Source organism: Clupea harengus, chromosome 3 (genome assembly GCF_900700415.2).
Source record: "Clupea harengus chromosome 3, Ch_v2.0.2, whole genome shotgun sequence".
NCBI lineage: Eukaryota > Metazoa > Chordata > Actinopteri > Clupeiformes > Clupeidae > Clupea > Clupea harengus.
This window is the reverse complement of record NC_045154.1, coordinates 19,301,425-19,316,225: the sequence shown is the minus strand read 5'-3', so window position 1 is coordinate 19,316,225 and position 14,801 is coordinate 19,301,425. Positions and strand designations below refer to the sequence as shown.

At 48.3% G+C, this 14,801-nt stretch overlaps 1 protein-coding gene and 4 long non-coding RNA genes across 6 annotated transcripts in view; 4 read left to right on the top strand and 1 right to left on the bottom strand.

Annotated features, from left to right (window-relative positions):
• The window catches only part of LOC105892413 (mucin-2-like), a 39,669-nt gene that overhangs the window by 10,109 nt on the left and 14,759 nt on the right, over positions 1–14,801 (bottom strand). Inside the window, exons 23-35 of one of the 2 annotated variants that reach the window (XM_042705461.1) lie at positions 14,120–14,356; positions 13,559–13,715; positions 12,735–12,863; positions 12,172–12,316; positions 10,804–10,847; positions 7,637–10,714; positions 7,420–7,534; positions 2,939–3,927; positions 2,609–2,734; positions 2,129–2,380; positions 1,805–2,026; positions 610–782; positions 42–216 (exon numbers count right to left, since the gene is read on the bottom strand). In XM_042705461.1, the coding sequence (XP_042561395.1) occupies positions 42–216; positions 610–782; positions 1,805–2,026; positions 2,129–2,380; positions 2,609–2,734; positions 2,939–3,927; positions 7,420–7,534; positions 7,637–10,714; positions 10,804–10,847; positions 12,172–12,316; positions 12,735–12,863; positions 13,559–13,715; positions 14,120–14,356 (5,842 nt within the window). Of the gene's footprint in view, positions 1–41; positions 217–609; positions 783–1,804; positions 2,027–2,128; positions 2,381–2,608; positions 2,735–2,938; positions 3,928–4,246; positions 4,805–7,419; positions 7,535–7,636; positions 10,715–10,803; positions 10,848–12,171; positions 12,317–12,734; positions 12,864–13,558; positions 13,716–14,119; positions 14,357–14,801 lie in introns of both variants that reach the window. The other variant, XM_042705452.1, reaches the window with a different exon arrangement.
• On the top strand, positions 2,331–2,619 carry LOC122130745. The gene is made up of 2 exons (XR_006151952.1): positions 2,331–2,437; positions 2,564–2,619. It is a non-coding gene; the product is annotated as an uncharacterized LOC122130745 (long non-coding RNA).
• On the top strand, positions 2,685–3,615 carry LOC116220019. The gene is made up of 2 exons (XR_006151953.1): positions 2,685–2,791; positions 3,560–3,615. It is a non-coding gene; the product is annotated as an uncharacterized LOC116220019 (long non-coding RNA).
• Positions 5,356–6,057, top strand: LOC116220018. Its single transcript, XR_004163414.2, has 3 exons — positions 5,356–5,413; positions 5,540–5,641; positions 5,972–6,057. It is a non-coding gene; the product is annotated as an uncharacterized LOC116220018 (long non-coding RNA).
• On the top strand, positions 6,107–7,572 carry LOC122130757. The gene is made up of 2 exons (XR_006151956.1): positions 6,107–6,277; positions 7,490–7,572. It is a non-coding gene; the product is annotated as an uncharacterized LOC122130757 (long non-coding RNA).

Genomic DNA, 14,801 nt, shown 5'->3' with positions numbered 1-14,801 from the left:
ATTTCTCCGTTAAATGAGTAAGTAATAATCAAGGGACATACAGTCACAGGCGTATTTTTGGCAGCAGAGGTTCTCATCCCAAACTAGCACTGGTTTCTTTCCGTTAGCACAGGTGAGAGTCTCGAGAGGTGGACACTCGTAAGGGATAATCTCAATGATGTTGTCCTCAATGCAGCGTGCCAGTGTGCAGTTGCAGATCCAAAAGGTCTCATTTTGCTAAGGAAAACAAAGAGGGAAATATGACTTTGTATGCTCTGTATATCATTTTGTACAACAGTGTCCGTGGTGAACTATTAGTGTGCTGTTAATAATCGTTGCATTGTTACACTGCCGTACACTTTAATTTAACTTCAACAACATTTTTATAGTTACAATGTAACATGCAGTTGTGGACTCTGGATCATACAGATTCTCTATGGACTTTCCGTATTTTTTCCAGAGCGTTATACAGGTGGGCATCCGAAGGGGTTGACATGTATGAAGAAACCATTTACATCATACTTTTGTAATGATCAACACGTTTTAAAATGATATCATTGACATTTCACTTAGTTCACTTCAGTAACTCTTTTAACCTTTCGAGAAAGTACTTCATCAGTGGTTACTCACCACTTTGTCCCACTCAGGACAGTCTGGAGTGACAGTGGGAGTAGGAGTGGGAGTGGGAACGGGGGTGGGTGTGGGACAAGGTGCTGTGCTGTTCTGAATCTCACAGATAGCGGAGCAAATCATTGTGAGACAGATCCCTGAGCCAATGTTATGCTTATCATAGATGATATCGCCTGGAAACATTAACAAGCAGAGATGTTAAACAGTTGTTGTGCCTTATAATTTTTCTTTTGAATCTCATTTAGTTTACAATTTCACTTCAGTTTCATTAATTTACTCCTAATTTACTTACTAATTTATACGTAATCACATTTCAAACATTACAACACTTCAACAGTATGCAACATAAACAGACCACGAGGGTTACTACAAAAACGAATGTTCCACCTTCCTTTGTATATACAACACTCATGTATATAAACTCCTCAAAAAAAGTTCGGAAACGTTATTTTGGTCGATTATTCCTCCCCTTTAATAAAACCAATTGGTATTGTATTTTATGTTGTTGGAAAGCCTGATTAGTCACCTTTACAACGAGGTAAAACTTGTAAGGATCGTGTATTCGTTGAAAGAGCAACACAGCTAACCGTGTGGGTAGCGGCCCGAACTTTTTTTTAGGAGTTTATATTGGCCATCACTGCCATTTAATGGTTAATGGACTGAATTTATATAGCGCCTTTCTATTCATAGAGCACTCAAAGTGCTTTATATTTTAATGCCTCAGACATCTACCCATTCACACACCGATGGCAGAGGCTACTATCTAGGGCAGGGGTGCCCACACTTTTTTGGCTTATGATCTACTTTTAAAATGACCAACTAAAAATGATATACCACAAAACATGTTCATAAATAGAGACTATGCATGGCTAAAAAAAGGGGGCTACCGACAGGCACTTAAAGGAATCATGGTGATATTGGTGACATTATTTGAGATAGTTGCGGCCTAAAATTCTTGATTTCGAGGGAAGTTGCTGTGTTTTAAGTGTTTGTTGTAGTTCAATATGTATAAAATAAAAAATCCATATCAAGGGAGTTAAGATTGTAAAGGCAGTAATTCTTCAGTATTTAATATTTCAATAAAATAAATTGAAATGCCATTTAACCTAGTTGAGTTTGTATCTAAATTAGCAGAGGTGTAAAGTAATGAAAGCACTTCTGGATTGTAATACAGAAAAAAGAGTTAACATCTTACCAGGTTTGTACTGGGTCCCATTTACTGTGCAGACACATGGAGTAGTCGGTTCTGGGGTTCTTATTGGTGTGGTTGGTGTGGTTGGTGTTGAAGGTCCTGTGGTTGTGGTTGTGGATGGACTGGGTGGAGGGGCTGTTTCAGGGGTTGGGCTCACCACAGTAGTTCTCCCTGTTGTAGGCGATGCTTCTGGGGTTCCGATTGGTGGCGTTGGCTTTGGAGGTCCTGTGGTTGTGGTTGTGGATGGACTGGGTGGAGGGGCTGTAGTTCTCCCTGTTGTAGGCGATGCTTCTGGGGTTCCGATTGGTGGCGTTGACTTTGGAGGTCCTGTGGTTGTGGTTGTGGATGGACTGGGTGGAGGGGCTGTTTCAGGGGTTGGACTCACCACAGTAGTTCTCCCTGTTGTAGGCGATGCTTCTGGGGTTCCAATTGGTGGCGTTGGCTTTGGAGGTCCTGTGGTTGTGGTTGTGGATGGACTGGGTGGAGGGGCTGTTTCAGGGGTTGGTCTTACCACAGTAGTTCTCCCTGTTGTAGGCGATGCTTCTGGGGTTCCGATTGGTGGCGTTGGCTTTGGAGGTCCTGTGGTTGTGGTTGTGGATGGACTGGGTGGAGGGGCTGTAGTTCTCCCTGTTGTAGGTGATGCTTCTGGGGTTCCGATTGGTGGCGTTGGCTTTGGAGGTACTGTGGTTGTGGTTGTGGATGGACTGGGTGGAGGGGCAGTTTCAGGGGTTGGACTCACCACAGTAGTTCTCCCTGTTGTAGGCGATGCTTCTGGGGTTCCGATTGGTGGCGTTGGCTTTGGAGGTCCTGTGGTTGTGGTTGTGGATGGATTGGGTGGAGGGGCTGTTTCAGGGGTTGGTCTTACCACAGTAGTTCTCCCTGTTGTAGGCGATGCTTCTGGGGTTCCGATTGGTGGCGTTGGCTTTGGAGGTCCTGTGGTTGTGGTTGTGGATGGACTGGGTGGAGGGGCTGTAGTTCTCCCTGTTGTAGGTGATGCTTCTGGGGTTCCGATTGGTGGCGTTGGCTTTGGAGGTCCTGTGGTTGTGGTTGTGGATGGACTGGGTGGAGGGGCTGTAGTTCTCCCTGTTGTAGGTGATGCTTCTGGGGTTCCGATTGGTGGCGTTGGCTTTGGAGGTCCTGTGGTTGTGGTTGTGGATGGACTGGGTGGAGGGGCTGTTTCAGGGGTTGGACTCACCACAGTAGTTCTCCCTGCTGTAGGTGATACTTCTGGGGTTCCGATTGGTGGCGTTGGCTTTGGAGGTCCTGTGGTTGTGGTTGTGGATGGACTGGGTAGAGGGGCTGTAGTTCTCCCTGTTGTAGGCGATGCTTCTGGGGTTCCGATTGGTGGCGTTGGCTTTGGAGGTCCTGTGGTTGTGGTTGTGGATGGACTGGGTGGAGGGGCTGTAGTTCTCCCTGTTGTAGGCGATGCTTCTGGGGTTCCGATTGGTAGCGTTGGCTTTGGAGGTCCTGTGGTTGTGGTTGTGGATGGACTGGGTAGAGGGGCTGTAGTTCTCCCTGTTGTAGGCGATGCTTCTGGGGTTCCGATTGGTGGCGTTGGCTTTGGAGGTCCTGTGGTTGTGGTTGTGGTTGTGGATGGACTGGGTGGAGGGGCTGTAGTTCTCCCTGTTGTAGGCGATGCTTCTGGGGTTCCGATTGGTGGCGTTGGCTTTGGAGGTCCTGTGGTTGTGGTTGTGGATGGACTGGGTGGAGGGGCTGTTTCAGGGGTTGGACTCACCACAGTAGTTCTCCCTGTTGTAGGCGATGCTTCTGGGGTTCCGATTGGTGGCGTTGGCTTTGGAGGTCCTGTGGTTGTGGTTGTGGTTGTGGATGGACTGGGTGGAGGGGCTGTAGTTCTCCCTGTTGTAGGCGATGCTTCTGGGGTTCCGATTGGTAGCGTTGGCTTTGGAGGTCCTGTGGTTGTGGTTGTGGATGGACTGGGTAGAGGGGCTGTAGTTCTCCCTGTTGTAGGCGATGCTTCTGGGGTTCCGATTGGTGGCGTTGGCTTTGGAGGTCCTGTGGTTGTGGTTGTGGATGGACTGGGTGGAGGGGCTGTAGTTCTCCCTGTTGTAGGCGATGCTTCTGGGGTTCCGATTGGTGGCGTTGGCTTTGGAGGTCCTGTGGTCGTGGTTGTGGATGGACTGGGTGGAGGGGCTGTTTCAGGGGTTGGACTCACCACAGTAGTTCTCCCTGTTGTAGGTGATACTTCTGGGGTTCCGATTGGTGGCGTTGGCTTTGGAGGTCCTGTGGTTGTGGTTGTGGATGGACTGGGTAGAGGGGCTGTAGTTCTCCCTGTTGTAGGCGATGCTTCTGGGGTTCCGATTGGTAGCGTTGGCTTTGGAGGTCCTGTGGTTGTGGTTGTGGATGGACTGGGTAGAGGGGCTGTAGTTCTCCCTGTTGTAGGCGATGCTTCTGGGGTTCCGATTGGTGGCGTTGGCTTTGGAGGTCCTGTGGTTGTGGTTGTGGATGGACTGGGTGGAGGGGCTGTAGTTCTCCCTGTTGTAGGCGATGCTTCTGGGGTTCCGATTGGTGGCGTTGGCTTTGGAGGTCCTGTGGTTGTGGTTGTGGATGGAATGGGTGGAGGGGCTGTTTCAGGGGTTGGACTCACCACAGTAGTTCTCCCTGTTGTAGGCGATGCTTCTGGGGTTCCGATTGGTGGCGTTGGCTTTGGAGGTCCTGTGGTTGTGGTTGTGGATGGACTGGGTGGAGGGGCTGTAGTTCTCCCAGTTGTAGGCGATACTTCTGGGGTTCCGATTGGTGGCGTTGGCTTTGGAGGTCCTGTGGTTGTGGTTGTGGATGGACTGGGTGGAGGGGCTGTAGTTCTCCCTGTTGTAGGCGATGCTTCTGGGGTTCCGATTGGTGGCGTTGGCTTTGGAGGTCCTGTGGTTGTGGTTGTGGATGGACTGGGTGGAGGGGCTGTTTCAGGGGTTGGACTCACCACAGTAGTTCTCCCTGTTGTAGGTGATGCTTCTGGGGTTCCGATTGGTGGCGTTGGCTTTGGAGGTCCTGTGGTTGTGGTTGTGGTTGGACTGGGTGGAGGGGCTGTTTCAGGGGTTGGACTCACCACAGTAGTTATCCCTGTTGTAGGCGATGCTTCTGGGGTTCCGATTGGTGGCGTTGGCTTTGGAGGTCCTGTGGTTGTGGTTGTGGATGGACTGGGTGGAGGGGCTGTAGTTCTCCCTGTTGTAGGTGATGCTTCTGGGGTTCCGATTGGTGGCGTTGGCTTTGGAGGTCCTGTGGTTGTGGATGGACTGGGTGGAGGGGCTGTTTCAGGGGTTGGACTCACCACAGTAGTTCTCCCTGTTGTAGGTGATACTTCTGGGGTTCCGATTGGTGGCGTTGGCTTTGGAGGTCCTGTGGTTGTGGTTGTGGATGGACTGGGTAGAGGGGCTGTAGTTCTCCCTGTTGTAGGCGATGCTTCTGGGGTTCCGATTGGTAGCGTTGGCTTTGGAGGTCCTGTGGTTGTGGTTGTGGATGGACTGGGTGGAGGGGCTGTAGTTCTCCCTGTTGCAGGCGATGCTTCTGGGGTTCCGATTGGTGGCGTTGGCTTTGGAGGTCCTGTGGTTGTGGTTGTGGATGGACTGGGTGGAGGGGCTGTAGTTCTCCCTGTTGTAGGTGATGCTTCTGGGGTTCCGATTGGTGGCGTTGGCTTTGGAGGTCCTGTGGTTGTGGTTGTGGATGGACTGGGTGGAGGGGCTGTTTCAGGGGTTGGACTCACCACAGTAGTTCTCCCTGTTGTAGGTGATGCTTCTGGGGTTCCGATTGGTGGCGTTGGCTTTGGAGGTCCTGTGGTTGTGGTTGTGGATGGACTGGGTGGAGGGGCTGTAGTTCTCCCTGTTGTAGGTGATGCTTCTGGGGTTCCGATTGGTGGCGTTGGCTTTGGAGGTCCTGTGGTTGTGGTTGTGGATGGACTGGGTAGAGGGGCTGTAGTTCTCCCTGTTGTAGGCGATGCTTCTGGGGTTCCGATTGGTGGCGTTGGCTTTGGAGGTCCTGTGGTTGTGGTTGTGGATGGACTGGGTGGAGGGGCTGTAGTTCTCCCTGTTGTAGGTGATGCTTCTGGGGTTCCGATTGGTGGCGTTGGCTTTGGAGGTCCTGTGGTTGTGGTTGTGGATGGACTGGGTGGAGGGGCTGTTTCAGGGGTTGGACTCACCACAGTAGTTCTCCCTGTTGTAGGTGATGCTTCTGGGGTTCCGATTGGTGGCGTTGGCTTTGGAGGTCCTGTGGTTGTGGTTGTGGATGGACTGGGTGGAGGGGCTGTAGTTCTCCCTGTTGTAGGGGATGCTTCTGGGGTTCCGATTGGTGGCGTTGGCTTTGGAGGTCCTGTGGTTGTGGTTGTGGATGGACTGGGTAGAGGGGCTGTAGTTCTCCCTGTTGTAGGCGATGCTTCTGGGGTTCCGATTGGTGGCGTTGGCTTTGGAGGTCCTGTGGTTGTGGTTGTGGATGGACTGGGTGGAGGGGCTGTAGTTCTCCCTGTTGTAGGTGATGCTTCTGGGGTTCCGATTGGTGGCGTTGGCTTTGGAGGTCCTGTGGTTGTGGTTGTGGATGGACTGGGTGGAGGGGCTGTTTCAGGGGTTGGACTCACCACAGTAGTTCTCCCTGTTGTAGGCGATGCTTCTGGGGTTCCGATTGGTGGCGTTGGCTTTGGAGCTCCTGTGGTTGTGGATGTTTCTGGGTTTGTTACTGTTGAGGTAGTAAACACTTCTTGAGGGGATGATGTCATGTGAGTGGACAAGGTGGACTCTGTTCTCACAGTAAACATAGTTGTTACAACTGGTGTTTTTGTTGCTAATGATCCGGTACTGGTTGCTGCTGTTGTCACTGTTGGTTCCACTGTTGTAGATACTGTTCTTGGGGTATACATTGTCGTGGTTGATATTGGGCGCCCTGTTGTTGAGGTTAGTGTTGATGATGGTGGCGGGCTTGATACAGTAGTTTTCTCTGATGAGACTGTTGTTGGTGTCGGTGGGTGGATGCATGGTGTGCAGCAATATACTTGGATCTCGTAGTCATAGCACTTTTTAGGTGGACGTGTTTGTTTGTGTTGCTCACACAGCAACCCAAATGAAACATTGCATTGAACATCTTGACTCGTCTGGCTGATAAATTCCTCAAAGGTGAAATCCTCATAGCCTATAGCCCTACACCTTATGTCTTCTGGTTTATCACAAATCGTTTTACCGTTTTCCTTAATATTTTCATATGTTTCATCATCATCATCCACTATTTCATGGGGTGTGTCGACATCAAACCATTCGGTCCATTCACACGAGGGAGCGCATGTTGTGGATTCTGGTCCTGGGGTTGTTATTGTTGTTGATTGCATCGGAGGTTCTGATGGTATGGATGTGGGCCATGTTCCAGAGGTCGGAGTAACCACTGTGGTTTTCTCTGTTGTAGATGGTGTTCCTGGAGGTTTGGTTGGTGTTGGTGTAGATATCAGTGGTGGAGTGCCAGAAACTGGGGTTGTGGGAGATGTTCCAGGGGTTGTTGGAGGTCCTGTTGTCTCGGTTGGTGTAGGACTGGGTGGAGGGGCTGTTCCAGGGGTTGGACTCACCACAGTAGTTCTCCCTGTTGTAGGCGATGGTTCTGGGGTTCCGATTGGTGCCGTTAAAGGTCTTGTGGTTGTGGATGGACTGGGTGGAGGGGCTGTTTCAGGGGTTGGACTCACCACAGTAGTTCTCCCTGTTGTAGGCGATGCTTCTGGGGTTCCGATTGGTGGCGTTGGCTTTGGAGGTCCTGTGGTTGTGGTTGTGGATGGACTGGGTGGAGGGGCTGTAGTTCTCCCTGTTGTAGGCGATGCTTCTGGGGTTCCAATTGGTGGCGTTGGCTTTGGAGGTCCTGTGGTTGTGGTTGTGGATGGACTGGGTGGAGGGGCTGTTTCAGGGGTTGGACTCACCACAGTAGTTATCCCTGTTGTAGGCGATGCTTCTGGGGTTCCGATTGGTGGCGTTGGCTTTGGAGGTCCTGTGGTTGTGGTTGTGGATGGACTGGGTGGAGGGGCTGTAGTTCTCCCTGTTGTAGGCGATGCTTCTGGGGTTCCGATTGGTGGCGTTGGCTTTGGAGGTCCTGTGGTTGTGGTTGTGGATGGACTGGGTGGAGGGGCTGTTTCAGGGGTTGGACTCACCACAGTAGTTCTCCCTGTTGTAGGCGATGCTTCTGGGGTTCCAATTGGTGGCGTTGGCTTTGGAGGTCCTGTGGTTGTGGTTGTGGATGGACTGGGTGGAGGGGCTGTAGTTCTCCCTGTTGTAGGCGATGCTTCTGGGGTTCCGATTGGTGGCGTTGGCTTTGGAGGTCCTGTGGTTGTGGTTGTGGATGGACTGGGTGGAGGGGCTGTTTCAGGGGTTGGACTCACCACAGTAGTTCTCCCTGTTGTAGGCGATGCTTCTGGGGTTCCGATTGGTGGCGTTGGCTTTGGAGGTCCTGTGGTTGTGGTTGTGGATGGACTGGGTAGAGGGGCTGTAGTTCTCCCTGTTGTAGGCGATGCTTCTGGGGTTCCGATTGGTGGCGTTGGCTTTGGAGGTCCTGTGGTTGTGGTTGTGGATGGACTGGGTGGAGGGGCTGTTTCAGGGGTTGGACTCACCACAGTAGTTCTCCCTGTTGTAGGCGATGCTTCTGGGGTTCCGATTGGTGGCGTTGGCTTTGGAGGTCCTGTGGTTGTGGTTGTGGATGGACTGGGTGGAGGGGCTGTTTCAGGGGTTGGACTCACCACAGTAGTTCTCCCTGTTGTAGGCGATGCTTCTGGGGTTCCGATTGGTGGCGTTGGCTTTGGAGGTCCTGTGGTTGTGGTTGTGGATGGACTGGGTAGAGGGGCTGTAGTTCTCCCTGTTGTAGGCGATGCTTCTGGGGTTCCGATTGGTGGCGTTGGCTTTGGAGGTCCTGTGGTTGTGGTTGTGGATGGACTGGGTGGAGGGGCTGTTTCAGGGGTTGGACTCACCACAGTAGTTCTCCCTGTTGTAGGCGATGCTTCTGGGGTTCCGATTGGTGGCGTTGGCTTTGGAGGTCCTGTGGTTGTGGTTGTGGATGGACTGGGTGGTGGGGCTGTTTCAGGGGTTGGACTCACCACAGTAGTTCTCCCTGTTGTAGGCGATGCTTCTGGGGTTCCGATTGGTGGCGTTGGCTTTGGAGGTCCTGTGGTTGTGGTTGTGGATGGACTGGGTGGAGGGGCTGTAGTTTTCCCTGTTGTAGGCGATGCTTCTGGGGTTCCGATTGGTGGCGTTGGCTTTGGAGGTCCTGTGGTTGTGGTTGTGGATGGACTGGGTGGAGGGGCTGTTTCAGGGGTTGGGCTCACCACAGTAGTTCTCCCTGTTGTAGGCGATGCTTCTGGGGTTCCGATTGTTGGCGTTGGCTTTGGAGGTCCTGTGGTTGTGGTTGTGGATGGACTGGGTAGAGGGGCTGTAGTTCTCCCTGTTGTAGGCGATGCTTCTGGGGTTCCGATTGGTGGCGTTGGCTTTGGAGGTCCTGTGGTTGTGGTTGTGGATGGACTGGGTGGAGGGGCTGTTTCAGGGGTTGGGCTCACCACAGTAGTTCTCCCTGTTGTAGGCGATGCTTCTGGGGTTCCAATTGGTGGCGTTGGCTTTGGAGGTCCTGTGGTTGTGGTTGTGGATGGACTGGGTGGAGGGGCTGTAGTTCTCCCTGTTGTAGGCGATACTTCTGGGGTTCCGATTGGTGGCGTTGGCTTTGGAGGTCCTGTGGTTGTGGATGGACTGGGTGGAGGGGCTGTTTCAGGGGTTGGGCTCACCACAGTAGTTCTCCCTGTTGTAGGCGATACTTCTGGGGTTCCGATTGGTGGCGTTGGCTTTGGAGGTCCTGTGGTTGTGGATGTTTCTGGGTTTGTTACTGTTGAGGTAGTAAACACTTCTTGAGGGGCTGATGTAAAGTGAGGGGACAAGGTGGACTCTGTTCTCACAGTAAACATAGTTGTTACAACTGGTGTTTCTGTTGCTGACGATCCGGCACTAGTTGCTGCTGTTGTCACTGTTGGTTCCACTGTTGTAGATACTGTTCTTGGGGTATACATTGTCGTGGTTGATATTGGGCGCCCTGTTGTTGAGGTTAGTGTTGATGATGGTGGCGGGCTTGATACAGTAGTTTTCTCTGATGAGACTGTTGTTGGTGTCGGTGGGTGGATGCATGGTGTGCAGCAATATACTTGGATCTCGTAGTCATAGCACTTTTTAGGTGGACGTGTTTGTTTGTGTTGCTCACACAGCAACCCAAATGAAACATTGCATTGAACATCTTGACTCGTCACGCTGATAAATTCCTCAAAGGTGGAATCCTCATAGCCTACAGCCCTACACCTTATGTCTTCTGGTTTATCACAAATCGTTTTACCGTTTTCCTTAATATTTTCATATGTTTCATCATCATCATCCACTATTTCATGGGGTGTGTCGACATCAAACCATTCGGTCCATTCACACAAGGGAGCGCATGTTGTGGGTTCTGTTCGTGGGGTTGTTATTGTTGTTGATTGCATCGGAGGTTCTGATGGAATGGATGTGGGCCATGTTCCAGAGGTCAGAGTAACCACTGTGGTTTTCTCTGTTGTAGATGGTGTTCCTGGAGGTTTGGTTGGTGTTGGTGTAGATATCAGTGGTGGAGTGCCAGAAGCTGGGGTTGTGGGAGATGTTCCAGGGGTTGTTGGTCCTGTTGTTTCGGTTGGTGTAGGACTGGGTGTAGATGGTGTTCCAGGGGTTGGGCTCACCACAGTAGTTTTCCCTGTTGTAGATGTTGGTTCTGGGGGTGCTGTTGTTTGCGTTGGTGTTGGTGGTGATGGTGTGGGAATGCAAGGCTTACTCTCATGAATAACTGTCTGGTTTATGCAGATAGCATAGTAGCACATCCCCATTTTGTCCGTCACATTGTAAATAACTTCATTTTCTTCATACTCAGTTCCATTGTACACACAACACCCTAACAAAGATGAGCAGACATGTTTAATAATGCTGTAGAGGAAGCTTATTTTCCAAATGTCATATTTCAAGTTATTTCTTGTAGCTTACCAGGAATTCGGTTGCAGGTAAGATTTCCATTTTGGTTACAGATACTGCAAAAAACAACACAGTTATGCATTACAGTTTTTCTCGATTACTTACACACTATAACTAGGCCTATAAACTAAACATCCCAAACCATGACGCTATCTACCTAAAGACAGACCCATTTCCCAAAACTATAAACACTATTCTCCTGTTTTCACACATGATTCACATTTGTTTAATTGTTTTGTGCACACACACAACTCCCTTAATATATCAGTAACTGCACCATGGGCTCATTTAGCAAGCACTAGCATTTAATATCATCAATTCAAGTCATCATAGCTCAAACCCAACTAACACACAACACTAAGAGTCAGAAATTGGTCACACACCAATCAGAACCTAAGGATAGATAGATAAAAGGGCCATGGGCCAATCAGAACCTAAGGATAGATAGATAAAAGGGCCATGGGCCAATCAGAACCTAAGGATAGATAGATAAAAGGGCCATGAATCAGTTCACTTGTTTTGGAACAATGGATCCAGAAAGACCTTTTTTTATATGGGTAAATACATGGAATTATTTTATGTAACAGTTGCATATTTTTACAGTACATTTACTTTTTCACAAAATTTATATTTTACTACAGTGCATTGTAGAATACATTTTTTTGAAAGTTCATACATGTGTTTATATTGTGTTTATCATGTAAAGAGGTTGTTCTGGGGGAAATTATGAATATTTCTTAACTAGACTGGTCATTGTGGTGAAAATCTGATAATAACCAGTCTAATGCGAGATCAGTCTTTTAATTACATATTAGTAATACGTTTATTGGACTTCTGCAGGAGGATCAGAAACACACAGAGTGAACAGAAAAGCAGTCTTTGAGAATAGGATGAAATCTCTCACATGCCGTGTCTATTTAACAGAGTTACGTTGGTGGAACAAACTGCCTAGTACTACCAGAGCAGGGGCGTCCCTCTCTACCTTCAAGAAGCTTTTGAAGACCCAACTTTTCAGAGAGCACCTCCTTTCCTAACTGGCACCTTGACTAGCGCTTAACTTGCACTTCAGCAGTTACATTCCTGCACTTCTTTTTCCTTTCTAGGTCGTTTTTCTATTTCTTATGTAAAGTAGTATTTATGTGTTACACCAGGTTTTTTATTGCTCTTAGCTTGACTGTTCTCTCCCTTGTACGTCGCTTTGGACAAAAGCGTCTGCTAAATGACTAAATGTAAATGTAGGAAAGAGCAGGGAGTATCAGCATGTTTTTTCTCAAGGACAGAAACAACCACCCCAGTCCTTCTTAATACTTCACATGGCATGCTTTGCGCAATGACATTTGCAATACGCATCATTTTTACTACACCATTTACATGACTTACCATGAATTGCAGAGTTTGTCAGTGGGGACCTCCTCGCCTGGTTTGTACACGTGATCATTGATGATGCATCCTTCACATTCCTCAACGCAAATCTGCTTTTCCTCATCAAATATGGGCTTGTCCTCAGGACAGATGGGGTAACAACCTGCAAAGCAACAGGATTTACCTTTTTGGTGCTTTAATCACTCCAGATTAAAAGAACATTAAGTAAAGTCTTCACCTTTTCTATATTCCTCATATTCTATCTATCTATCTCTCTCTCTCTCTCTCTCTCTCTCTCTCTATATATATATATACATACATATATATATATTCTGTTTGTCTTCCTCATATATTCTATGTTGCTCAGTATTACCACCTGGACATTAAAATAACTGACATTTTAGTAATTTATGATCATAATTAAAGCACATCACTTATGCTGTAGTACGTACTCAAACCTGCACTTCAGTAAATAATATTATTTTTGTACGCTTCTGGTAAGATGCTAACTATGTGTAACTATTCTCTGCACAATAACAATAACGTTGAATCTAACAAACTAATCTAAAACCCCATCTCACCTTCCAGATTGGGAATCGGGGCGCTGCAGATTCCCTCAGGGTTGAGGCAGGTCTTGTAGCAGGGGGTGTGGCAAGGGCTGTAGTGCCATGTGCAATTAAGTGGGCCGTTGTAATAGTCACAGTAAACGGCTAAAATTCAAACAAACATTTACATGTAAGCACAGAAGGCGGATGTTTCATGCGTGTCATCATACTTATGTCATCAGAGCATAAAATGTCAAGCTTTTTAGAAAGCTACGTACAGCACAGATTGATAGCACTAATGTTCCATGGCATCTCTATCCATCTCTTAAGGTGTTGGGGTGTGAGGTTTACTCACCGTTGGCTAGCCATCCTAAAAGGAGGCTTTGCACTGCTTTGAAAAAATAACCTCTAATTCACACAGTGTGCCGTTGTAACAGTCATTTTGGGCAAAAGACAGACAATCTTTGAAGCAAACTGCTTTTAAATCATGATTGTTGTTGTCATTTTATGGGTTTTCATTTGGAAGTTTGACAGTTACCAACTTCGACCAACTTCAAACTTAAGTCATCTCAACAAGTTATGGAGTACAGTGTATATATGTACACTGGTTCACTCTGTAAATGCACACGATGCACAGTGTACATTAAGTATGCTGTGAGCATGATTATGTGACCCCATCCTCAAAGCAGGCTTCACACTGTGTTGGAAAGTGAACTGAGAAAGACACGATTCTCCGAATTCATCACAATCATTCATCATAATTGCAAAATTGTCGCTGGTTTACTCCTAAAAGGAGGCTTTGCACTGCTTTGAAAATATAACCTGAAAAAGACTGAGCGTCATAATTCTCAGGTACTCACGACATATATCTGGGGTCCTCCAAGCCACACAGACCCCGGCTTCATTACAGGCCTGTGCGTAGGCAGCCACAGCCGTACAGAAGCACTCACAGTCTCCACCATTGTCACAGGCGCAGGAGTCTTTCACACAGTTCTCAAAGAAGGGATTAGGGTTCACCTGCGCATATACATATAAAAAAGATCAGGTTACACCAAGTACAGTAGAGCACCCTAATTTTCAGTCCGTGACAGCGCATAACACTAAACATAGTTTCATATAATTACATTTATGTTGTTATTCTCTGTTGCGCAATACATTATACTGTAGGCCTGCTTAAGAGTATCACTACATGATAACATGACATGTTGCTGCATATGCTGGGTGCGGTGGTGCAGTGGTTAGTGTTGCCGCCTGACCTAGGTTCAAGCGGTTGACCTGGGTCCGATTCTGGATTGCTGCAGGTTGTCTGTATGTCGCTTTGAATAAACGCGTCTGCCAAATACCAGTCCTTTACCTTTACATGCTAGCTAACATCAAATGTTGAAGAACATTTTAAGACCCTGTTCAAAAGCCCCACATACCTTCGGGTGACAGTTTTTGAAGGTGTCTGAGTTAATGATGCCACACTGCATCTTCGCCCACGTGTGTCGATTGGGCGTTTTAAAGCAGGGGTCAAAGTTGTCTTCTGCGTCTGGACAGGTAGATACTTTCCAGCTGTTGGCGAACTCCAGGACGTCGCTGACGAGCAGCTGACCCTGAGTGGTGAAGTCGTCCTTGCCGTCTCCGTTGAAGTTTCCACACAGACCACATACCTTACCCTGTGGAGCCATCAAAAATCACAGCCCTTTAGCTTACTGCATGATGATTCACTGACAACAATGGGCCTCATTCTCGAACGCAGTTAAGAAGAATTTAAGAGGAATTTAAGAGGAATTTAAGAGGAATTGGATTTAGGACAACATTCGGCATTCATGAAAGTTTTCTCATCTGGGATTTGCTCTGAACTTCAGAAGACTTTCCGAACTCGAAATAGCAGTCGTAACTCGGCCAGAGTTTTCTCAAATGCGATTCCTTAAAAAACCACAAGATGGCCCCGTGGGCCATCTTGTGGTTTTTTGAGGAATCGCATTTAAGAAAACTCTCCGTGTTAATGAATTTGTGAGAAATCGTTGGTGATTGCGTTCACATCAACTCTACAGATCCTCGGATTAAAGTATCATTAACAATTACGTTTCACATGTAGGCCTATAGTCATGATTCTAC